Source organism: Miniopterus natalensis, chromosome 19, assembly GCF_054644295.1.
Source record: "Miniopterus natalensis isolate mMinNat1 chromosome 19, mMinNat1.hap1, whole genome shotgun sequence".
In the NCBI taxonomy this organism is placed as follows: domain Eukaryota; kingdom Metazoa; phylum Chordata; class Mammalia; order Chiroptera; family Miniopteridae; genus Miniopterus; species Miniopterus natalensis.
The window spans coordinates 30,324,870-30,348,978 of NC_142099.1; the positions used below are offsets into that span (position 1 = coordinate 30,324,870).

At 51.8% G+C, this 24,109-nt stretch overlaps 1 protein-coding gene and 1 non-coding gene across 2 annotated transcripts in view; one reads left to right on the plus strand and one right to left on the minus strand.

Moving 5' to 3' along the window:
• Window positions 1-1,082: 1,082 nt before the first annotated feature.
• Window positions 1,083-24,109, minus strand: part of RASSF5 (Ras association domain family member 5) — a 69,183-nt gene continuing 46,156 nt past the window's right edge. Inside the window, exons 3-6 of the mRNA XM_087828105.1 lie at window positions 6,686-6,796; window positions 5,410-5,707; window positions 4,802-4,917; window positions 1,083-3,383 (exon numbers count right to left, since the gene is read on the minus strand). Coding sequence (XP_087684231.1) covers window positions 3,231-3,383; window positions 4,802-4,917; window positions 5,410-5,707; window positions 6,686-6,796 — 678 coding nt within the window. The 3' untranslated portion in view covers window positions 1,083-3,230. The remainder of the gene's footprint in view (window positions 3,384-4,801; window positions 4,918-5,409; window positions 5,708-6,685; window positions 6,797-24,109) is intronic.
• On the plus strand, window positions 6,933-7,061 carry LOC148090940 (small nucleolar RNA SNORA31). Its single transcript, XR_015716189.1, has one exon. It is a non-coding gene; the product is annotated as a small nucleolar RNA SNORA31 (small nucleolar RNA).

Consider the following 24,109-nt stretch of genomic DNA (forward strand, 5'->3'; position numbering starts at 1 on the left):
TCAGACAAGGAAAAGCTAAAGGAGTTCATCACCACCAAACCAGCACTACAGGAAAAGTTGAAGGGTCTTCTTTAAGAAGAAGCTAATGAACAAAAGAATCTGATGAACTAAATAGACCCAGAGATATTGACGCATGCAACAGAGGATCATATCTCAGAGGAAAGAGGGAAGGGGGGTGGAGGGTGGGAAGAGATTAACCAAAGAAATTATATGCATAACCCATGGGCACAGTTAATAATGGGGTGAAGGCCTGGGAAGGGGGTGGGAAGGAAGTGGAGGGGATCAACTGGGGGGAAAAATGAGATACCTGTAATACTCTCAACAATAAAGGTAAATTTAAAAAGTAAAAAAAAAAAAGAATAAAACCTTAACACTTGTGACAACATGGATGGACCTAGAGGGTATCATGCTAAATGAAATAAGCCAAAGACAAATATTGTATGATTTCACATGTATGGGGAATCCAAAAAAATAATAATGGACTCATAGATACAGAGAATAAACTATTGGTTGCCTGAGGGGAGAGGTGGAGGGATGGATGAAAAGGTGAAGGGGAATGAGTTACAAACGTCCAGTTATAAAATAATTCATGGGGATGTGATGTACAGCACAGGGACTATAGTGAATTATGTCATCATGACCTATGGTTAGTAGACCTACTGTATCACTTTGTAAGTATATAAATGTCAAATCACTATGCGTTGTACATCTAAAACTAATGTGTAGTGTATTAACTATACTTGAATTTAAAAAATAACAGAACTGGAAGCAGAAAGAAGAAATAGGAGAATCGTTGCTCACCTCAGTAGCCGGTCATGGAGCCGAATCATCCGTAGCTCGAGAGCCCTTCTCTTCTAACTCCGCGTCTCTTTCTGTACCGCTACCCCCCTTTCCTCTCCTGCTCTGCGGGGGTGTAGAACAGCCGGTCACCCGGGCAGCACTCTCCAGCCCGTGTATTTGGGCAGTTTTCTCAAGATTATTTGAACAGTAGCCTTCATGCCTCTGTTCACTGGCAAAAGAAAATCTGACTCTGCCAAGAAGTATGTGCTCGATTCGGTTCCCACCCGCTCGCCCCACTCCCAAGTTCCACGAGAGGGTCAAGTTCAAGGAAGAGGTCTCCAATCGGAATCATTTTTGCAACGAGCTTTTATTACTTTTTTTAAAACCCATATAAGAAAGACATTTAAAGAGGAAATATCCTCCAAACAAACACACACCGGGCAACTGGACGACAGAAGGCACTCCAGCAGTCACACCCGCCTCTGGGAGGGAAGGGATACTTAATCCACTGTTTTCGGAGGCTTGGACCTCAACCTGGGTCCTGGGTCTAACTGTGCTTTAGATAAAGTCTGCATTTCCCTCTAATTTTCTTATTTCATAAACACCCCTATCTCTTTATATATAGCTATATGCCTTTATGGTATATATGTACATGAGTTTTTCTTCCTTCTCAAAAATAAAATAGCCACCCCCATCAGGAGGTTCTCAGCAGCATTCACAGCGGTTGCAGCAGGAGCCGTGCCTTCTATTCATGGTAGAGACATGCCGCATGAAGAAGGACTCTTGACCACTCCTCTACTCTTCAGCAGGGAGGGAGGCTTCGGGGGGGGAGTGCTAAGGCTGAGCATGAGATGGCAGGTCACCGGGGTTCTGTGGTTTAAAAATCTTTTCAAGCTGCTAGCCTGTCCTGCTTGTGCAGCTCTGAAGACCAGCACAGTTTATATGAGGAAGGGTCAGCATTCCTTCTGGGATCAGGGCAGTGTGGACCCAGCGAGGGTCAGGGAGGGAACTTCTGAGGCTACACAAAGGAACTTAGGCTTGAACCAACCCAAGAGGGACTCAGGAAGGCAGAGGACATTGAAGAACTGGTCTCTCAGAGGCTGGATAGAAAAACCTGCCCCGCTTTGAAAGTAAAAAGTCTTTCTCCCTCGGCACTGGAGTGTCTTTGCAGTCCCGGCTACTTGCTTAGGTCGCTTGGCTAGTGTACGTTTAGGTTTGGACTGAAACAAGGAGTCAGCACAAATGAAGAGTCAGGAACCTGATCCGCCTTGTCCATGTGCTTTGACATCACTTACAGGATTCAAAGCCCAGGACCTTCGATGGGAAGGTTTGACCCTGACCCCACTCTTAGAGGGAGGGCTCTCCTGCCCTTGTCTCCCACACCACAGTGGCCCACTTCCTGGCAGGAACAAGCCAGCAGCAAAGCTTCAAGCAAACTCTCCCTGCTCCCGTCTTTCTGGAAACAAAAAGGCACTGAGGTCAGCAGGGAGGCCAGTCCCACGGCTCACCGAGTGCAGTGCCACGGGCTGGCCCGAGCTTCAGAACACAATGAACTCCAAGTTGGCTGAGTGGGAGGTTCCCCCCTGAAACCAGGGCAGCTCCTCTGGCAGCACCTGGAGATTCTACAGTCCTGTGGAGGAGGGAGGCCGTGCTGGAGGCCCAGGGAAACCAAGGCAGCCAGGCCTCCCCTGCTCTCGCCAGGCAAGGCTGAAGATGCTTGGACACATTTCTCCACAAAGCTTTTTGGCTTTCTCTGACTGCCTGATTTCCATACTCAGCAGGAGACCTCTAAAATGGTAAATAGCTGGTTTCCCCTTGGTGGAAACACGAGGATGACAAGATTAAATAAAGTTGCAATTTAAGGACAAACAGCTGTTGACAAAGATGTGGCTAAGCACCACATATACACAGATGTACACATACGCCTTTGGGCTCACATGTGCAGACTCGGCGACGAGGGCCGGGGCCAGGCTGCAGCTTCTCCAGAAATCTCTGAGCCAGCCTCAGCTCTGGTGCTCCCGACCTGAGCATCTGGGGCCAGAGGAGGACAGTCCTTTTAGGAGCATTATCCTACTTTCAGGGGCCTAGCTCAGACGTGCTAAAGGAATATCCTACAGCTTTTGACTCATAAATAAAGGTACCATGGGTGTCAAATAAAGGAGAAATGAGGCAACTATTTGGTTTGTGAAAGGCTTGCAGATTGCGAGAGGACGCAGGTTGCTCTTTACATGAGTGCCGCTTGGCAGGGTGCACACAGGCGCTGCATGGGGGTGGGCACGACCCAGCCCCGTACACACACGTGTCCATCAGAGACTGTGCCACATCTGGAGCTGCTGGGCGGGCACACACACATCCATCAGAGGTGTCCTGAGAAAAAGTGTCTGTTGCAAAATAATAATTAATAATAAAAATAAATCCGAGGGCGCTGGGAGCAGAGGAAGCAGGACCGGTTAGCCAGGTTTGCCCTGGGCCTCTCTTAAGGCCTCCTCCAGTTTCTGCCTAAACTTGTCATATTTCTTCTGCACTTGTTGGATTTTGTCCTGCTCTTCTTTTTCCAGGATTGTTAGGAAGTTCTGGAGCTCGGGGATGGAGAAGGCATCCCACTGTGAAGCGAGAGGGAATGCAGGGAGGAACAGAATAGGAGACGGTTAGAGGTTGTCCGCCCCGAGGGGCCCTGCTGCCTCCATGTTCACACAGCTGTGCACAGTGTGCGACTGAAACCTGGGTTTCCCATGTCATGTTAACAACAGCATTTCAAATCCTGGTATCTCATGACCAAGAGGTACTAGTCCATGAGCTGATTATCAATATTATTAATCAACAATCTTAAATGTTCCCCGTAGCAGCTGAGATCTTAACAGCAATGCTGGGTCTGCCCAGGTGCCTGGCTGGCCTGCTCCAGTTGTCTGCTGGGTGACAGGAGGCTCCCAATATGCAGACCCTGAGGATTTGGAGGAGAGTTGGACTTGGACTCACGAGGCTGGGTTTCAGCTTGAATCCACCCTGTGACTTTAAACTCATCACCCCACTCTTAGCAGCCTGTTTTCTCATCTGCTGTCAGAGAAGATCATGAAACATAACATTGCAAAGCTCTGCAGGGCCTCGCTGGCCCAGGCCTGCCTGGACGGGACCTGGCCTCTCAGGCTGACCCAGGAGCAGAGGCCCCTGGGGCAAGGGGTTTCAACTCCTAAATTCTTAGAGCACAAAGGAGTAGTAAGGTTTATCCGGTTTCAGCCCCACACTGCATAAGTGAGAAAGTTGAAGCCCATGGGGGGAAGGCAGTGTAACCTCAATCACAGAGCTTGTGGCCGCAGAACTGGAATCAGAACCCAGGTCTCCAGATTCCCAGGCCCGCGAGCTGTCCTCTGGCCAGCTGTGTTCTAATCTTTTCAGTGGAATATTTTCCCAATAACCAGAACTTCCTGGTGGAAGTGGGAGAAGGGACGGAGCCCCACTTCCCTAGATCTGCCATTTCTCCAAAGTGACCTCCAAGACTGCTCTCCCAAACCCTAGGCCTCCACTGAACACATGTGACAAACAGTGAGATGCTCCCCTGCTCTTGGTCACATGTCTCCACCGTCCAAGCATCCCAGGCCACTGTGAGCAGCCGTCTGGTCTCAGCCCAGTTTACACCAGGCTGGATGGCTCCTGGCGGGGGCGCATGGTCAATTTTTAAGAACCAGGGAAAGAGAATAGGCTCTAAAATACCTATGGCTCATGCTGGGCCTCAGGCCACCCTGGAGCAAAGCAACCTGGGCGTAACCCAGGGAGTTTCTCCGTGCCCTTCCATCCTGAGCTTTCAGAGATAAAGCACATGAGGTCCTCTCTTTCCACAGTCCGTGCCAGACACAAGCCCTGACTTGCTACCCCAGGGCGCTGACAGTCTGGCTTACACAATGAACCTGGACCCACTCACCCCAGCTCAACTTTCTCAAGTCACTTTCCTGCCACACCTGCGCCGGGCAGTGAGGATGCCGCCCACCACACCCACCAGCTGCACCAGCAAAGGGCCCAGGCCTACCTCCACCTCTCCGGTCTCATTCTCTTTGAGCACAAAGCTGAGGACATCAGTGTCGGGCCCGGCCAACAGGCGCAGGTAGAGGGGGCAGTCAGCCGCTGAGAGCTTCTGGAAAAGCACTGCAAACCGAGAGGGGGGCTGGAGCTTGTCTGGGGCACAGGGGCGGGGGCCCTGGGTAGGGGGTGGGGCTGGACAGAGGTGGGGGTGCTGCTAACTGGACGGAGTCATCCTTTCAACCCAAGGGAATGAACCTGACAAGAATACACAGGGGAATAACCTTTCATGTTTGGTATCTGCTCAGAGTTGGAAGCATGTTTCCATTCACGTCACCTCCCAAAAGATTAGGAGCAGTGGGGTGGGTTCTCCTTGCACAGATTAGGAAGCGGGAGCCCGGGTGTGGTTTTCCTGAAGTCACATATGGAGTGAGGGGCACAGTGAGCTCCCCGTCCCACTCTTGGGCCAGCACGGGTGGGTGGCCTTCCGCAGATCTGATGCCACGTGGCGGGCCTCACTGCGGCGCCCGGAGAGGGCCTCCCCCCGCGCCTGGTGAGTTCGTGGGGGCACAGACAGAATTGGGAAGGTGGTTTCTGGTGGGTGCCCCACTCTCATACCTTGCCCGTCCTTGTGTATCCGCTTGAAAAGTGCAAACTTCTGGGGATTGTCCACGACCATGAACTTTTTGAGAAGGCCCTGGATGACCTCACTGACCGTGGTGGTGCTGCTGATATGCAGCTGCTTGATGGCATCAAGGGGCAGGTAGAAGGACGTCCGCTTGTCCGTGGTGGCCGCCAGGTTCACTTCCTTGATGGCGTCATAGATGGACTGGGGCCGGATCCCAGCAGGCACTGTCACGGGCCGCCGAAGTTTCAAGTGCACTTTGATGAAACCCGTGTAGGTGCCATCTTCGCTCTGCCAGTGGGGGGACGTCATATGGCGTCAGGGCAGGTCTGTCCTATCTGCTACTCAGGCCACTGCCCCAGGTCAGAGGGGCTGTAGAGGCCTTTCCCAATAGTGGTGCCACCCCGGGCAGCCCCCCACCTGTCTCCCTGAGTTTCTTCCTGCCCTTGGGGCCCCGAGAAGGCCCACAGCATCTAGCTACCTGAGAAGACACTTGGGGCTGCTGTGGCTTTCCCCACAGAGGGACTCGGGCTGCCTGCCCCAAATCTGCCACCAGACAGATGCTGACTGCCTTAGGTGAGTCCCGACTTTAAGAGGCAGGATCTGGAGTGGCCTCTTTCCCAAAATCCACAGCCTGCACAACTTAAACCCAGGCCCATCTATGATTGGATTTTCTGGGGCCTCACCTGGCTGAAGCCCCAAGAGCCAGTTGCTGCCGGCCACCAGCAGGGGGCAGGGTTCTCCCGCTTTCTCCTCCCCTCCCACTGAAGATGGCCTTTCTGAACTCCGTGCAAAGCGGTGCCCCACTCTGAGCTCTGCACAATCCATGGAAGCTCCCCCAGACACAGGCTGTACCTGTGCAACCACCAAGAGGGGCTGCGAACGCCCCTCATCCAGGGCTTCCTGGGGGCCAAGCAATGCCAGGCCCTCGGTCACTGTATATCATTTAATTATCAAAAGGGCACTAGTATCTCCATTTTACTGTAAGACTCAGAGAAGTTAAGAAAGTTTCCCAAAGTCACAAGTGAAAAAGTGGAAGAGCCAGAGGTGGCATCTGTATCTTACTCTAAAGCCCATTCTCTCTCTCTAAAGGATGGGGCCCTGGCAGCCCAGGCTGTCCGCCTCCCACAACCCCTGAGGCCTCCAGAGGAAAGGGGACGGCAAGGGGGTAGCGGCAGAATCCAGAGGACTGGAGAGGAGCCAGGCGGGAAGGGGGTGTGGGGCGGGCGGGTGTGGCGGGGCCTGGGGGGACGGGGGGACGGCCCTCACCAGCTTCATGCCCAGGCAGTTCTTCTCGCGGCTGTTGTAGCTGGCGATCTTCTGCTTGATCTCCTGCAGCGTGGGCGGGTGCGGAGTCTCCTCTGCAGGTTTACAGACATTCTGGAACAGACAGAAGGGAGGGTGAGGGTGAGGGTGGGCGAACAATGGTTCTCAGGATTCAAAGGGGACCGGCCAGGCCCTCCCAAAGGCCTCGGACCCGGACCTGGAGTGAGCAGCAGTGACAATGAATGGCAGGGTGCATCTATTTGCCAGACCTGCAGCTGTTACTGTCTGCTGCTAAGGTTTCCACTGCAGATGCAAGAAAAAAGGGTCTTTGCACTGTCTGTCTGTCTGTGGCAGCCAAGACTGAATGGGGGAAACAGGGAAAACACATGGAGAGAGTTTCTGCAACTCAGAAATAACTTTGTAAGCAGTAAGGAGTCCGTTTTACTCCAAAGAAGAAATCTAAAATATGAGTTTGCGAGACAAGTGTTGAAAAATTTTACACCTTGCCCTCTGATTAATTCCACTTTTAAAAGCTTAAATGTTAAAACTAATTAAAGCCAAGCCAGTGAATCTTTTTATATTATTAAAAATAATAATAATTGCATGGATTCAGGATGAGAACAGAGGTCAAATCCCAGCTGTGCCCCTGCCTCGCTGGCCACCCCTGGGGAAGTAACTTCAATCTCTCTCAGCCTCAGTCTCCTCATCTGTGAAATGGGAGCAATAACCCCCTCCCTCAGGCTTGTTGTGAGAACGGTGTGAAAGTGCCCAGCCCACAGGCACTGGAACTGGGCAAATCAGCAGAGCTGCATTTGCAGATGAAGGGTTGCTATGGAGAAGATGCTCTTAGATGCTATGAGGGATGCAAAGAAATGCAAGCCATCATCCATGTCCTCAGGGAAGTAACAACAGAGGTGGAGAGACAGGAATGTGCACCAGATACCAGCATGTGCTGATGGGGATGACAGCAATTCTCCCAGACCCAGAGGTCCAAGGGCACAGGGACATCCGTTCAGGCCCCATGGCATAAGAAGTAAATGTGTGCTTGTCAAATGAATGAGTGAAGTGGTGGGGGCAGGGGGCTGCAGCCCTCCGAGATAGCTGGGGATAAACCTCCTCTACTGGGGCGAAGGGACAGCCAGCATTTACTTAGCGCCCGCTCTGTGCATGCACTTGGCACACATTACCTCACTTAATCTTCATCAACCCAAACTCTGCGAGCTCGTTTATTATCCCATTTTACAGGTGGACAACTAAGACTGAGTTTAGTAACTTGCCGAATGCCCTACAGTCAGTGTGTGCAGAACTGAAAGCAAATTCCAGGTCTGCTCTGTTGCACTCTTCCTATGACATCCTGATTTTTAGTCTTCTCATCACTCCCCCCGCTCCCCAGGAAGGTAAAGGACGGCGCTGACAGATGGAGGTCAGTGTTCTTCACACTGTGGGGGTCCAGGGGTGAATCCTGGGGTCTGAGCCACTCTGTCCCTTGGTCAATCCCCTGAATTTCTCTCAAGGTCATTGTCAATCACCTTCCCAGTTTTGTCCCATGTGGTCTGAGGGTGGCTGGGAGTGCAGAAGCCATAATTTGGGGGAATACATAAATAAATAAATAGGTTGGTTGGTCAAAAACCATCCAGAATTTGCCTGATCTTAGAAACCTACCCAATTCGGGGAGGGTCAGGATTCTCTTTTGGCAAAAGAGGAAACTGAAGTCCAGAGGGACAGGTGACGATGTTCTCTGGGCTGCCTTCGAACACCATCCAGCACCATCCAGTGGGTGTCTGGTTGGGCTGGGGAATTTCTTAGCCACCCACATCACATCACCACCCAGGTGAACACAATGGGCACCCACAGCAGAGCCGGACCTGGCCTTCCTCCTTTCAGCATGTGATGTGATGTGGCCCGTGGGAGACATCACACTCAGCAGCATGCCATCACTTCCTCCTCTCTTTCCAATCCCAGAGCTGAGAAAATGTCAAGCTCTGCGGCTGCCCAGGAGCACTGGCGTGGCCTCCTAGCCTCAGCATGGAGGGGAGTCGACAGCCCTTTTCTGTGACAGCGTCTTCCCTCGGCCTGTCCTCCCCTCTTTACTTCTTCAGGCGTCCTGATAACAGTGCTGTGCTACGGGCTTTCACATGCCTTGTCTTACACACTACACACCTTACTCCTAATTTACAGATTACAAAACTGAGGCTCAGAGAGGTTAAGAAACGTGCCTGAGTTTCTTAGGTCCCACTGCTAGCAAGTGGCTGAGTAGGGCCTAGAACCAAGCCCAAAGTCTGGAGCCCATGTTCTCAGTTCATCACGTGGCCTCCTAGGATGGCCTCTTCTGCTGAAGGGGCTGGCCCATCACTCGCACAATGATCACTGAGGTTCCAGGCCAGAGAGCTGGGATGTGCAGCTGCTAACCCAAGGCCTGTAAGTTACGTGACCTGTGAAATGTTTACCCAGGGTGTCCTGGACCAGTGGGTCAGGCCCAGAGGCCTAGGCCCGGGAGCACCACATCTCCTGAGAAGATGGCAAGAAGGAACTTCTAACCTCAGGGTTGAGGTGCAGCCCCTAAGATGTAGGGCCCACCCTTTTCCTACGTGGCCACTCAGGTCTCTGGAACCAGATCTTGATTCCACAGGAGACCACCCAGGGGGAAGCACTCCCCAGGACACCTCCTGTTTGCTTGAGCCTCACTGACTGTCTTCATTGGCCGTCAATTCATTAATCCAGGGACCCTCAAAACGGAGCTTCTCATCCCTTCCCTGGGATGGTCTCTGTGGGACCCGGCCTGACCCGTCGGCCCTCTGGGAGTTTCCGGTCAAAGAACCAGTGTCCCGTTACTGTCACGCACTCCAGTCTGTCTCTGAAGCACACAGAGAGCTTTCTCATACTCATCTATATGAACGAGTTAAGTGATAGAAAGCAAACTCTAGAAGCTCTGGAAGATATACTTTCCCACTGAACTGCAGCCATTTCTCTGTAAGAAAAGGCATCGGTGTCCTGGCTTTCACAGGCCAGGGTTCCAGGCCTGGTTTTGAATACAGCCAGAGTCAGGGCTGCCTCAACCCACGCCTTCTTCTTACGGCTTCTTCCTGTTCCCTTTCCTTCAGCAGATAGCCCATCTCCTCTACCCCATTCCCACCACAACCTGGAGGAGTGACGCAAGCGGCCGTGGGCACCCACCCCATCCAGGCCTGACGCACCACCCCGCCTGGGAGGGCCAGGAGCCCTGTGTGGCCAACCCATGAAATCTCACACCCTGAGATTTCAGCCCCCGGGGCTGGGCTGGCTGCTGCCCACATCAGATCTGGCAGACAAGGTCTGACCCGCGGACTGAATGAATCACCTCCCAAAATAGGCCAGCCAATCAGCCAGCCAGCTCCAGCCACAAGGGCCCACCAGTGCTTTCCCATCCAAGCGATGGTACAAAATCTAGAGAGGTGATTCTTAAACGTGGCTGCACAAGCAATCATCTGAGGGATCTCCAGAAACAGCGCCTGAGCTCCGTCCTGGAGATTTCACCCATCTGGGCGCACCCTGCACACAGGGGTGTTTGAAAATCTCCCAAGTGATTCTAACCTGCAGCAAAGCTTGAGAAGAACTGGTATAAACCCCCTGCATGCAATTTCAGACCCCAAGGGTCCCCATCCAGCTGCATGGCCCACAGATACCCACAGCCCCAAGGGTCACTAAAAGGCAGTATTTGCTGTATGAACAGATCACTAATACAGCAGCCTTCAGAGGACAAGGCAAAGACCCCAATCTCTCCACCTGCTAGATTCTCAAATCCTCAAAGTGAAAGATTTGTCTCTGTCCATGGCACAAAGTTAGGGACCAGGCAGATACAGAGTTTGTCTCTTGGGGTGGCCCACGGTGGAGGCAGAATGGGAAACTCACTCTGTTATGATTTAACAAACACAGGTTTTGGCCCATGAGGTGTCTCTCCTCGGGGGTTTACACATCTCGGTGCATCTGGCCTGTAATTCACCTGCTCTGATTAAGCCCCAGTACTGGTAGCAAATGGTTTAGCTGTTTCCAATGCACCCAGCACATCTAGGGCACTGGGGGGAAATGTCCTAAGTTATAGAAAAGGCTGTGTCATCTCTTAGCTCGTGAGGTTATTGGAGTGCAGACACCAGAAGAGGCTGGGCACTATGGGTCAGAGCAGAGATGCCCGCTGAGAGAGTGATCCTCAAAGTTTTCTATTAAAATACCCTTAACAACAAAATACAAAGCACCAAACCCTTGCAGTCTGGGGCCTATCTCCAAGCAGATTTCCCCTAAGCTGAATTTTACTTTAAGAAAAATACAAACAAACACTGGCTGATTATGCATTCTAATCAATGACACATGTAAAATCTTAATTTTGGTCACTAGAGAGTGACCCAATGATCTTAGAAGAGGCGCTGCTGAGTGAATCCTGTGGCTTTTACTCTCCCCAGGTACACACAGGGTGGTGCGAAAGCTGCAGCTTGAGGGGGCCCTGTGGTGAGGAGTTGGTGGAGGAGACTGTGTCCCCACCCTCAGGGCTGGAGTCGTCAGATACATTCACGCCCATATTTTCTTCACCTAATCACACAAACCTCATTTTTTGCCAAAAATGTCACTCTTTGACCTTTCCAGCCCCTTCTTCCTGCAAACTGCTTTGGTCATATCACCCTGTCTGCTCATCCCTTTTCCCGTCACCTGTTAAGGGCTCTCTGATCGCCCCAGTCCTAGCTGATGACTACCATCCTTACTGTTAATTTATTGGTTAACTATGTGCCAGGCGCTGTTCTACTCACCACCAGCTCATGAGAAAAGTACCATTATCATGCCTATTTCACAGATGCAGAAACTGAGCCCCAGCAAGGTTAAAACTAACCTACATCTAAAACTAACACTATAGGACCTGGCACTTAAATACGCATCTATTTATATTAACCTCCAAGCACCCCATCCATCTTGGGTTTTCTTCCCAATTGGACTGAAGCTCCTTAACGACTTACACCCTATTTCTATTTCTCCTCTATGCTGGGTGGCACTGAGCATTAAACTGATAATAAATGCTTGCTCGAGAAACTTCAATGGGCCCCCCTGGCTACAGGGGGGAAAGGATCTAACTTGCCCCTGAGAATTATAGTACAGAGAGCCTTGGATTTCAACGTGAACTGAGTTCTGTGGGAGAAGCACCTGTGCCTGTCTTGTCCATCCCAGAGCCTAGTACCAGCTTGGCACAGAGCAGAGGCTCAGGTAACACCTGCAGGATGTTTGGGTTCTGACCCCCATTACTAACTAAGTGACCCTGAGAGTCAGGTAACCCTCTTTGAGGCTCAGTTTCTTCATCTATACATTTGGGGTAAAATTTCTTTATTGCCTCATAGCATTGATGCAAAGGTAAAACTAAATGAGATAATGGGTATAAAAGTGTTTTGGAAAAGATTAAACCCATCCAAATGCTTGTATTGCCACTATCATTCCAGATGTATGAAGTCCGACCCCCGTGAACAATTATTCTGGATTGGCCCCCTGGCCATAGAGTTTGTTCACTCGATTCTCTACGCGAGTGGTTGGCAGACATTTTCTGTTTGGAGCCAGATAACATATATTTTAGGCTTTGCAGGCCATACAGTCTCTGTTGTAGCCATTCAACTCTGCCACTGTAGCACAAAGCAGCCATAGGGTAAGCATGGCTGTGTTTCAGTAAAACTTTATTCATGGAATCTGGCCCCTGGACAGCAGTTTGCCTCTCTGCTCTACATGGTTGTTTGAGCTGTTTCTCCTGCCTAGAATACACAGCCCCCATCTGCACGAGTTCCATCTTCTCTGTTTAGTTTCCCAATGAGATTCCATAGCAATCTCCGTTCTCCTAATACATTAGTTCTCTGACATTTCAATTCCCAAATGGAGACAGGTATAAACAGGTTTGTTCTGGTCCCTGCCTGTTCCTGAATCATACTTCCACTGAGAGTCCTCAGTGTATTTCCTCACGCCTTCAGTTGATGGGCCTTTTGTAACATCACTCTCACTTAATGGACACTTTCACAAGCAAACAAAAGCTTTATCACTTCATCCAAGTTCCGATAACTCTCCTCCCTTCTCCAATGAGGAGGCAACAAGCTGGCTGAGGGAGGGGTGGGCATCTAGGCTCACTCACTGGCTCAGGGACTCACTCCCAAACGCCAACCTCGGGGCCCCAAAGCCTCAGATTCCTGTCATAGCCAAGTTACCATATGCCATGGACCTCTGCAGCTGTTTGCAGATGCTAAATCCACTGCTGCCAGCACCTATAGCCTGCACGGCTACATGCAGCGTCTAATTATGGGCTGCCTTTTATTGTTTAATCATTGTTTCGCACGTGTTAATACCATCTTCCCAATTAGATGCTCCCTGGGGGGAGAAAGACATGATGTCCACTGACTATGCTTTTGTACCCCCTGCGGGACCTGGCTGAGTACCGGGCTCACCTCCAAAGAGGTGTCAGATAAATACCTGTGGATTGGGTGGCAGGGAGAGGGCGGAGCAGCCTGGGTGATTCTCAGCCCGGAACCCAGCCATGGATGCCAGTCAAGTCCAGGAGCACCACCCACTGGCCTACACCCCAAGAGGCTGATGCTAAGAAGGTGTGGGCTGCCTGGGGCTGTGGCCTTTGGCTGAAGGCCAGCCCTATGGCTCAGCTCCTTGCAGTTTCCTGGTGACAACAAATGCCAGACCATCGAACGACCTGTGACCTCTGGGGAGTCACTTCCCCTCCCAGGGCCTCGCTTTCCTCATCTGTGAAATTATGAAGTGAGACCGGCGAAGCTCTCGGGCCCCTGCGCAGCTACGCTAAGATTTCACATATAAGATAGGGTGGCTTCTTTCATCACTGCTTCCTCTTCTGTTTCAGAGAACTGGGTGTGGGGCTGCAGCCTCTCGGGGGGCAGCTGGGCTGGTCCGACCTGCACTGATACCTGGTCTCGAACAGCACTCAGGCCGGTTCTGACCCTTGTGCGCCTGCTCGTCTCATCGATGGGTCACCACCTGCTTTCTCCACTAGTGAGCAAGGCCCCGTCTGAGCCGAGCCTGAGTAGGTCTGCACCTTCTTAACTTGTGCGGTTCAAGAAAACAAAACAAGAACTCCCCCGGAAGCCATGAGCCATGAGCCTTTGCCACATTTCCCCTTTCTCGGCTCTTAGCAAATCTGTCAGCAGCAGATCTCATGCCCCTCGCGCGGAAACATCTCCAGGCCTGTGCCAGGGAGGAGAGCCTCGGGTGCCTGTGGCACGAGCAGGGCCATCCACAGGCACCTTCCGCTCCGTCCTGCAGCCCAGCAGTGGGGCCGAGCCACACGCCTGGCGTCTCTGGGAGGCCCGTCCCGAACAGGAACCTCCAGAGGGCAGGCCAAACGCCCATGTGTCCGGGCTGGGTTCCGGGTGCCCTGCTCAGTGCCCAGATCACATTCAAGGCCCATCGGTCCCTCTGTGATGGGAAAGAGGAAGCCCCATGGAGCCTCATCACGAGTCCCCATCCCAGGTCCCGAAGGGCCAGGGCTCTGGACGGCTTTCCCGGGCCCCTGGCAGTGAAGTGGTGATTCCCAGAGGTCCCTCTATGAACTGTCCAATGTTCCAAAAATGAAAGGGTTAGAAACTCCTGAACTGTGTTCTCTGATCGGTTATTCCCAACAGAGGAAGGAAGGAAGGTGCCTTCAGCACGGAGCCATCCGTCCAAGCGAACCATGTGGAATATGAGGCACTCTGTGGGGGTGCAGAAGCAGGGAACATTAGGGGGGGGGGTACTTGAGAAACTGGAAAGACTGAAATCTCCAAAGACAAAAACATGGAGCAGATGGTCAATGCAAACAGTCACTCAACAGTAACTGATTGAATTGCCTATAGGGTAGGGACTGTGACAGGCACCTTGGGACATGAAATCAACAGGGTGGTCCCTGTCCTCGGGAGCCCCAGGCTATCTGAGGAGGGAAGACAGACACACACACAGTGAAACACCAGACCGAGCACAGCGCAGTCCGGCAGAGCCCAGACCAGCTCACAGTGTATGGGTGTGATGTCAGCGAACTCGCCAGGATGCCAGCATGTCCCGGATCCTGGGCACAGTGTCCCTCACCCTTCTAGGTGACCACTTCAGTCTACAAGCAGGAGCAGGTAATCTGGGGCGAGTGGGGACCAGGGACCAGTAGCTCCACGCAGGAGGCTGGGTGAGCCCTGTGGCTCTGGAGCTGCAGTAACTTAGGTTCCTGCCCTGCAGCCTCATTATAATAATAAAGTCACAAGAGCCAGGCACTGCTCTCAGGGCTTCACAGTCACAATCTCGCTTGATCCCTGAAACAGCACACTGAGGGATGCATGTTATTACCCTGCTCTTCACCACTAGACCATCCTGCCCTACACATCCAGCTATAGGTTGGCCTTTGCCAGCCTTGCTCTTGATCTTCTGTGAACTTGGGCACGTCAATCTCACTGGGATTCAAATCTCTATGAAATGCAGGTAACAAGGCCTTCTTTATACATCTGCTGTAGAGATGAAACGAGACTGCACACTGGAAGTCCTTAGCACACTGCAGTGAGCACCATCAGCAGCAGCAGTCATTGGTCTGCACAAATGAAAGTTGGGTTGCTGGGGGTGGACCCAACTGGGAGACCTCGGGCCTTAACCTTGATCCCTGGCAGGTGTTTCAGCCAGGATCACATTATGGCCCTCGTGAGTCTAAGCACTTTGGTCTTCAGGGCCGTGGCCCCTTCCTCCGTAAAAAACTATTGTAAGTTATATTTTGTGAGAGCATTGGTATAAAGACAAATATAGTAATGTCATACATTAAAATACTTTCTTCAACCTAAAAGTTCATTTTTTCTCCTGATTTTAAAAAGAAATTAAAACATTTATTGTGGACCCTTAGAGTGTTACGGGCCCCGGCACTACATGCTGTGTGTCTCATAGGTAAGCTGGTTGTGCTTTCAGCTCTTGAGTCCCAACTGTCGTAGTTTGCCTGGGACTGAGGGTTTTCTCAGGATGCAGACTTTCAGTGCCAAAATCATGATAATCCTGGGCAAACTGGCACGTTTGGTGGGACTCCCTTCCTCTCTTGTCCTCTCTACTGCAGGCCCCAGGACACTGCTTGCTCCTTTGTCCTCTGTAAAGCTGTGCCCCCCCCTTGCCCAATCCCAGCCTGGCTGTGGCCTGGACGGAGCCAGCCTGGCTGCCTCCGCAGATTAGCTCCCAAACCTGCAGGCTGATCCCAGGTGCAGCACCCAGAACAGGAGAGACTCATTAAATATTTGCATGACTCTACACATGGATTGTAGAATTTACTGAATTGAATAGGAAACAGAAAGAGTAAGAAACATACACAGGCACATGCATGTGCACTCACCCTGCCCCCAAGTAAGGAATTTAAAAGGTTTCAGTTGTATAAGGTCCCAGAGAATCCCTAATCCACAGCACCCATGTACTTCAGAGACAGTGACTAGGAATCAGAAGCGACTCCTGTCCTCTGACTATTTTTGAGGGCCTCATGAAGCGTCCTTTTCAGCTCAGAGGTCTAAAGTGTGAATCCAGGCGGAACAGGGCGACACCCGCCGCCACGGCCACAGGGATTTTCCCTTGGGGCATTTTCTCATGCCCACCTCTCGCACACACACCCCACCCCCACCCCTGCTCTGAGTTTCTAGGGCCTGAGAAAGTCCTCCCTAAGGTTGGTTTTCCTCCCTGGATTTCCATCTCAGCCCATCCCCTCACCCAGCCTCACCCAGGTCAGTCTCCTTTCAGTCCTCCTGACCCCTTAGTCTGACCACTCAGCCTGAGAAGTCCTCCTCGCCTGAGAGAATGCCCCCTGCCCCTGGCACTGGCATATCCTTTGGGGACACCTTCCGCAATCCCCCGCTTTTATCTAGAATTAGTGGACTTTTCAACAACAGCAGCCTATTCCTCAGTTATTTCAGCACCAGTTTCAGCCTCTGTACAGTAGTATTAGTTGTGTACAAGCCTGTCTCCCCTATTAGACCATGGGCACCCCAAAGCCAGGGACTGCACCTTTTCCATCTCTGTATTCCCAGAGCCAGGGCACTGTGGAGTGAAAGAGTGATGATGGCGGGGACGGTGAAGGAGTGAGTCCCAACAGCCCACCCCAGACTCCAGTCTCTCGGGTGGCAGGACTCAGCTCTTTCAGAACCAAATTAAGGAGGATTGTATTGCAAATCATATGTCTGATAAGGAATAGCTCTCCAGAATATATAAAAAACCCCTACAACTCAACAACAACAAACAACCCAATTAGAAAGTAGACAAAGGACTTGAATAGACATCTCTCCAAAGACATACAAATGGCCAATAAGCACATGAAAAGACGTTCAACATCACCAGTCACTGGGAAAATGCAAATCAAAACCACAACGAGATACCACCTTATACCTACTAGGATGGCTGCTATCAAAAACACAGAAAATAAGTGTTGGTGAGGACACAGAGATACTGAAACACTTATGCATTGCCAATGGAAGTAGAAAATGGAACAGCTGCTGTGGAAAATGGTATGGCGCTTCCTCAAAATATTAAATAAGAATTACCATATGATCCAACAATTTCACTTCTGGGTGTCTACCCAAAAGAGACGAAAGCAAACATTCAAACTAACACTTGTATGCTCAGATTCATAGCCGCACTATTTACAACAGCCAAAATGTAGAAGAACCCACTGATGGATGGTGAATGCATAAACCCAATGTGGCACGCATACGCAATAGGAAGTCACTTCTCCATGAAAGCAAGGAAATTCTGAGATGCCACAATATGGATGAACTTTGAAGACATTGTACTAAGTAATTAAGCAAGTCACAAAAAGATAAGTGCTTTATGATTCCACCTGTATGAGGGTCCTAGAGTAATCAGATTCATAGAGACAGAAAGTAGAGTGGTGGTTGTTGGGGGCTGTGGGGAGGCAGGTCATGGGGAGTTACTGTCTAATGGGTAGAGTTTCAGTTGGGGGAAATGCAAAAGTTCTGGAGATGGATGGTAGTGATGGCTGTGCAACAATGTGAATGCACTTAATGCCACAGACTGTACACTTAAAAGTGATGAAAATGATAGATTTTTGTTATGTATATTTGTAACCATAAAAAAAGAAGATTCCAAGGTCAGGGGAACTCGGAGGCCATGTAACCAGCTGCTTTCATCTGGTTCCCAGAAAGTGGGGAGCTTCCCCTACTTTCTATATTCTAAGCAAGTAAAGGGTCAACCCCACTTCTAAGCAAGCTGGCCCCCTCACCACAAGACCTCCAGGAGCAGGCTCTTTCCTAGGCACAGGCCGCCCTCCTGCTAGAGGCACTGAGGAACGGGGGCACACTAGGAACGAGCTGGACGGAGCCCAGCTTAGAGGAGCTGCTGCAGGGAGGTGCTTCCCAGATGACTCTCCAGAGGTAGCTCAGAGACAAAGGAGCCTGAGCTCCGGGATTTGGAAGGGCCACGAGATGAACTGGTCCAATCGCCTACAATCTGAAGTAACCTGAGTCCTCGGGTGACTCGGGTAGTGGGGACTTCCCAACTGCTTCAGATGCTCTCCCTTGACCCTGTCACAGGCCATGGCCAAGGAGCTATGTCAGGCTTGCCTCCTCACCCACCCCTAGAGAAATGGGTGCAACAGCAAAAGGGATGGTGGGACACTGGGCCCTGCTCTTCTTTCTGCAGTCCAGAGGCGTGGTATGTTCTCTCTCTCTCTTTTCTAATCCTCGCTGGAGGATATTTTTCCCATTGCTTTTCAGAGAGCGTGGAAGGGGGGGGAGAGAAAGAGAGAAACATTGGTGTGAGAGAGACCACACCAATTGACACATCGATTGGCTGCCTCCCGCATGTGCTCTGACCAGGGCTGGGGATCAAGCCTGCAACTGAGATCCGTGCCCTTGAGGACGTGCCCTTGACTGGAATTGAACCCGAGACCCTTAGTCAGCGGGCTGAAGCTCCAACCACTGAGCATAACCGTCTGGGGCTCGTGGTATGCTCTTAAAGTAATTGAGCTGAGAGTTGGGGACTGACTCCCCTTCAGAACTACCCATCGCCCCCACCCCCAAATCTCTTCCTCACTTTCGCGGGGTGGACGTGTCTGCCCCTCCCCCAGTGAGAATGCTCTCAGTACCGGCTCCTCGGCTTCACACAGAATCCTGTGCGCTGACAGCCAGAGCACCCTCTCCCACCACGCGCTGGATGCCGCTGGGGCTGAGCTCCCTGCAGGACGGGGACCCGCACCATAAATGACTCGGGTCATTGGGAGGAGAGCTGCACGTGGAGCCAGCGCCCAGTTCCCAGCATGCCCACTCTGCCCACACTTTCTAGGTGGGGAGGGGCAGCTCAGGACCCCTGCCAGCAGCCAGGACACCAGCCCTGCTGGAGGGAGCTAGTCCTTGGATCCCTCTGCCTGGAAGCCCCGCCTGTGCCTGCAGTTGCGAGGGCCGGGGTGGTGCTGGGTGCTGGGGCCTCTTCACCAGCCCGCACATGTCCTCCTGTCCCTGTGCAGCTTGCCCAATAACCCCACCCCACGCTGGTGCTTGGGGATCCATCTGTGATACCAAAACATGTCTTAGTTGGTTACTAAGTAGCTGTGAGTTTTCACGTGTGCGTCCTCTCACTGTCATAAAGTTCAGGGGCAGGGACATTTGATTTCCTCTCTCTCCAAAATGGTCTGGCAAAGAGCTACCCTCAGTGACTCCAGAGGAATGCTGCTGATATGGGCTGGCATTTGGGGGGCACCTTCTGGCCTCACTGCTGGGGCTCTGACTACTTGGATAATTCTTGAAAATGCTGTCAGAGGGGCAGTACAGCTTAGGGGCCAGGAGCTCTGGCATTAGACTACTGGGGCCCAAATCGTGGATTTGCCCTCACTGCTGTGTGACCCTGGACACAGTACTTCACCCCCTCTGTGCCTCAGTTTTCTTGCAGTTAAAGGGAAACCATATATAGTTGCCGTGAGGATTAAATGAGCCTGTACACGTAGAGTACTTAGAACAGGGCCTGACATGCATTGAGGCCCAATAAGCAGAGATTATTATATATTTCAAAACTTTCCCAGCAGACCTTTCTCTCTTCTGTGAACAGAGCCTTATAGCTCCACACTCCAAAAATGAACTCCACTTCCCCATCAGACACCCATCTACATTTCCCCAAATGGCCTTTCTCAGCCCAGGCCCGGAGTTCTCCGTGGGTTCTCACAACCAAATGTCTGGCCCCCCTCTAGCACTCACTTCCCGCTGGAGGGGCAGGCCTTCCCATTTTATGGAAGGAGAAAGTGAGGCCTCGAGTGGCGAGCATGCTTCCTGAGGTCACACGGAGTGAGGCTCGGGTTCCCAGGCCTCACTCCACTGGGCTCACTGATGTCCACTCCACCTGGGCCCACTGAGAATGCTCTACCTACCAGGATCACCAAACCAGGATCTTCACTTGCTCAGGATTAAACTGGGAAAGCAAGACAAATGAGGAGTGTGTTGGTTCCTCCCCCTCGACCTGCCACTCCCCATGTCCGAAAGGCAGACCAAAGAAACCTGTCACAGGTAGGCTCTCCCAACTCCTCACTGGGGACCCCTCCTCCAACTCCTGGAAGCCCCACTTGAGGAAGGACCAAGCCAACTCCTGCCAGCAGATGCCAGGGCCTGGTTGCTTAGGGACCCAGCCCTGCCTGGCCTCAACCTCCAGGGCAAACAGCTGAGCAATCACAGACAGGCGGAGGGGCCGCTCTCTGTTTGGAAAGTGTCCTTGCATTTTCTGCTCACTCAGTGAGATTTTTATTTTCACAGTTACTGGAAAAACCCATTGATTCTGCATCCAGAATCTTAAGCTACCCTTTAAAGCAAACAGTCCTGAGATCAGCTTTCACATACCTGTCCTAAGCACTCGCCTATGAGTCCTCCGGGCAGCTGCCTCTTAGGGCTCTTGCCATTGAGAAAGAAGCCCAAGCCCCCTCCTTTATCAAATGTGCACTAAGCACCTACCATGTGCCAGGGACACAATGATGAACCAGGCAGGGTCCCTCGTCCAGAAAATTACAACCCATTGAAACAAGGGAGAGGAGAGAAAAACGTGTGGTATTTGGGGAGCAAAGAAGGGAGCATTCAAGTTACAACCAGAAAAGCCCCCCAAGCCCCCCGAGTCACCGGCTCCCACATTCTCCATACAAACCCACGCCTGCCCACCATGTGTGACTGTCAGAGTAAACATGCCTGCTGCCTCTCCATATGTTCCGGCCAGTGGAGGGCCCTGTCTCACTCTCACTGCAAGGCCCTGCAGATCCAGCTCCCATGTGTCACCCATCACAGTGTAGGGGACAGTCCCACACCACTCTACACACTGGGGTGGAGGCAGGAGATGAGAAGGATACGGAGGGGCTTATCAACTGGAGGCAGAGGAACCGGCGATAACAGAGTATGTGACCCAGATTTCCCGAGACTAGAACAGAAAAGAAATGGCCTGGATTTCAGCATCAGGAAATTGGCTGAGAAAAACCGCTTCCTACAACAGGTCACCAGGGTTGGAGATGGGTGATTTGAGTTTATTTGGAGCCTGCAGTTGGACAAATGTGGGGAGGGGACCTCGCCCCTGGCTAAGCCCCTTGCACATAGTACCTCATGGAAGGTGCTGGCCTTTGGGCTCGACAGCAACAGATACTCTGCAGTGCGGTCTGTCTGGCATAAATGCTCTGCTGCCACCCTCCTTTTCACCGAGGACTGTAGCCCCTCGCCAGCCGCAATCGTCCTGTCTAGCACCCGGGCAAGGAAGGACTGATAAATGGGCTGCAGGAGGATGGTGGTCGCGAGCACAGCTTCCCTCCCCCACCTGCAATGGTTACACGCAGGCTGGCTTGGCAACGGGAACGGCTGTAATGACCCCTACCAGCCTCCTCCAGCTCCAGGACTCTGCTTTTTGGAAGTTCAGTTAATCTCCTGCACCTCTGTCACTGTCAGTCCGTTGCCAGACTGTCCCTGGCCCTTCGTAGGCTACTGTTCATACCTGAACCCTTTGACCCTGGGAGCCAGCCCCTCCACCCTCCCTGTTTTGGGAGTTGCCACTGTGTCCTGGTGAAAGCCACGTGGCTGCAGGGTAAATGCAGTGTCTTCCTCCTGATGGTCCTCTGCCCAGGGCCCCTGATCCCAATACTTCATGGATGGGAGAGGGGGCGGACAAGGGTGTGTAGCACAACGTGGTGGGCACCGTGAGGTTTTTAAGTGCGGAGACCACGATTTATCCAGCTCTGTGTCCCCCCAGCTCTGGGGCTCAGTGCTATAAAAAAGCGAGAGACGCTGCGATGTTTGACTGGGGCTGGGTGTTGTAGGGTTTGGGATATTATATAAAGAGCAGGAACCACAGTGGGCTTGGGGATACCAGAATGATATGCCCCTGGCAGTAGCATTCAGGGCACATGGAAGGGGAAGAAACAGGTGAAAACTGGCTGGGTAACCTCCTGGAGCATTTGGTGAGAAGTGACAAGCACCAAACACAGAGCAGGGCAGGGACAGAAACAAGAAGCCTGGTACCTGCAACACTGGAGGCAGAGCCCAGAGCACAGACTGGATGAAAGGGGGGAGAGAGACCCTTGCGGTTTCCAAGGTGAGCCACTGGGAGGGTGGGGCAGAGATGGGGTGAGAAATCCGTTACGGCAAAGCTATGAGCTGGTTCAGACATATTAAATTTTAGGCATCCAAGGGGCATGTGAGACCTCCATTAGGAAGGTCTATAGAAAAAGTTCTAGAGTCAGGAAGAGAAATGGGCCAGGGGATGTAGGCTAGGGAGAGTTAAGCTAAGCTGGGGTTGGGTAAGACAAGAGAGCAGAGACAGGGCCATGCCAGCACCACCAACAGAAGCCACAGGCTCCGTGATTCAAACCTGAAGTTTCCTGCCACTATAGCTCCCTTCTTCATCCTGGTCCTGAAATTAAGTGCTCCTGATCTTAGCAAATTTATCTGGCCCTCTTGTCCCCAGAGAATATTCCAGGCCAGGCCTGGGTCCTCATGCTCTTTTATGGTAGATTGAGCCATCTGCAAGAGGACACCGAAGCCCTGGATGAGGAGAAGTCTGGGTCCTCCACACAGGAGGACCCCAAAGTCAGAGAGTGCACAGGTGTAGGTTACCTGGCAAGTTGTGAGCAGAAGAAAGATGAGAACACAGGCTCCTGGGCACCCAGGCTGGGCCAGGTGGGGCTGCCCCTTCAAGCTCATGGGCTAGAAGCAGGATCCAGAGTCCCACCTGACGGTGTGAACTAAGAGCTGGAATTCAGGGCTTAACATCAGCATATAATCTTTCTTCTTTTCTCCCTGAACTACTTGGATGGGTGAATGTTGTATGTGCTGAAGCCGTAACAGCACTTGCTTTGCAAGGAAAAGCCAGCAGAGTCAGGATAAATGGTCTAAACTTGTGAAGACAGAGGGGTAGGTGAGAGAGGAGGAATCTGGAACACAGCAGTGAGGATGTCTTGGGCAAGTTCCAGGGGTTCCTGAAGAGAGGACTCGAGTTAGCCATTCAGGTCCTCTTCTTGGTCCCACCCTTCTAGGGAAGTCCTCACCCTTTATAGAACTTGGTGGTCAGCACCTAAAATCCCTGCCAGTCTCCTGAGAAACTGGTGAGGAGGATCTGCTCCCTTGCAAAGTGGCAAGGGACTCTCGGTTAGAAGAAATAAGGACAGGCTCATGTAACCTGTGCTCTTGCTGAAAGGACCAGAGGAAGCACCTGAGTCTGGAAGGCAGCGTGACTTGGCCACAGCCCCTCAGTTATTGGCTGGAACTGGGATGAGCCAGGACTTAGCCCACAGTTCTGCGCTGCTTTCATTACATCACGCGCCAGTCAAGATCACCAAGGGCTGTCCCTCCAATACCCTTGTCCAGCATCCTGTGGTGAGAGTGATGGGGACAGCTCTGAGCAGGAACCCAGGGGCCCCAAGTGCTCAGTTCCGTTTCTGTTTAGCTGTGTAAACAGGGACAAGTCCTTTTACCTTCTGGGCTTCAACTTCCAGACTAAGAACCTCTCTGGAAGTTCTAATGCTTGTCTTCCATTCCAATTGAAGTAATCAGTCCATACCAAATATTTCCTACACAGATAGTTCCTAGACTTCAGTATATATGAGAATCACCTGAGGAGAGTATTTTTTTGTCGTTGTCAATCCTCACCTGAGGATATTTCCTCCTTTGCTTTTCAGAGAGAGGAGGAGGGAGGGAAGGAGGGAGGAAAAGAGAGAAAGAGACAGAGAGACAGAGAGAGAAACATCGATGTGAGAGAGACACTTCAACTTGCTGCCTCCTGCACATGCCCCCAGCTGGGGGCACGGAGCATAACTCGCAACCGAGGTACACGGCCTTGACAGGGAAGTGAACCTGAGATCCTTTGGTGCACAGGCCGATGCTCCAATCACTGAGCCACACTGGCCAGAGCAAGGAGAGTATTTTTTTTTTTTTTTAAAGTATATCTTTATTGATTTCAGAGAGAGGAAAG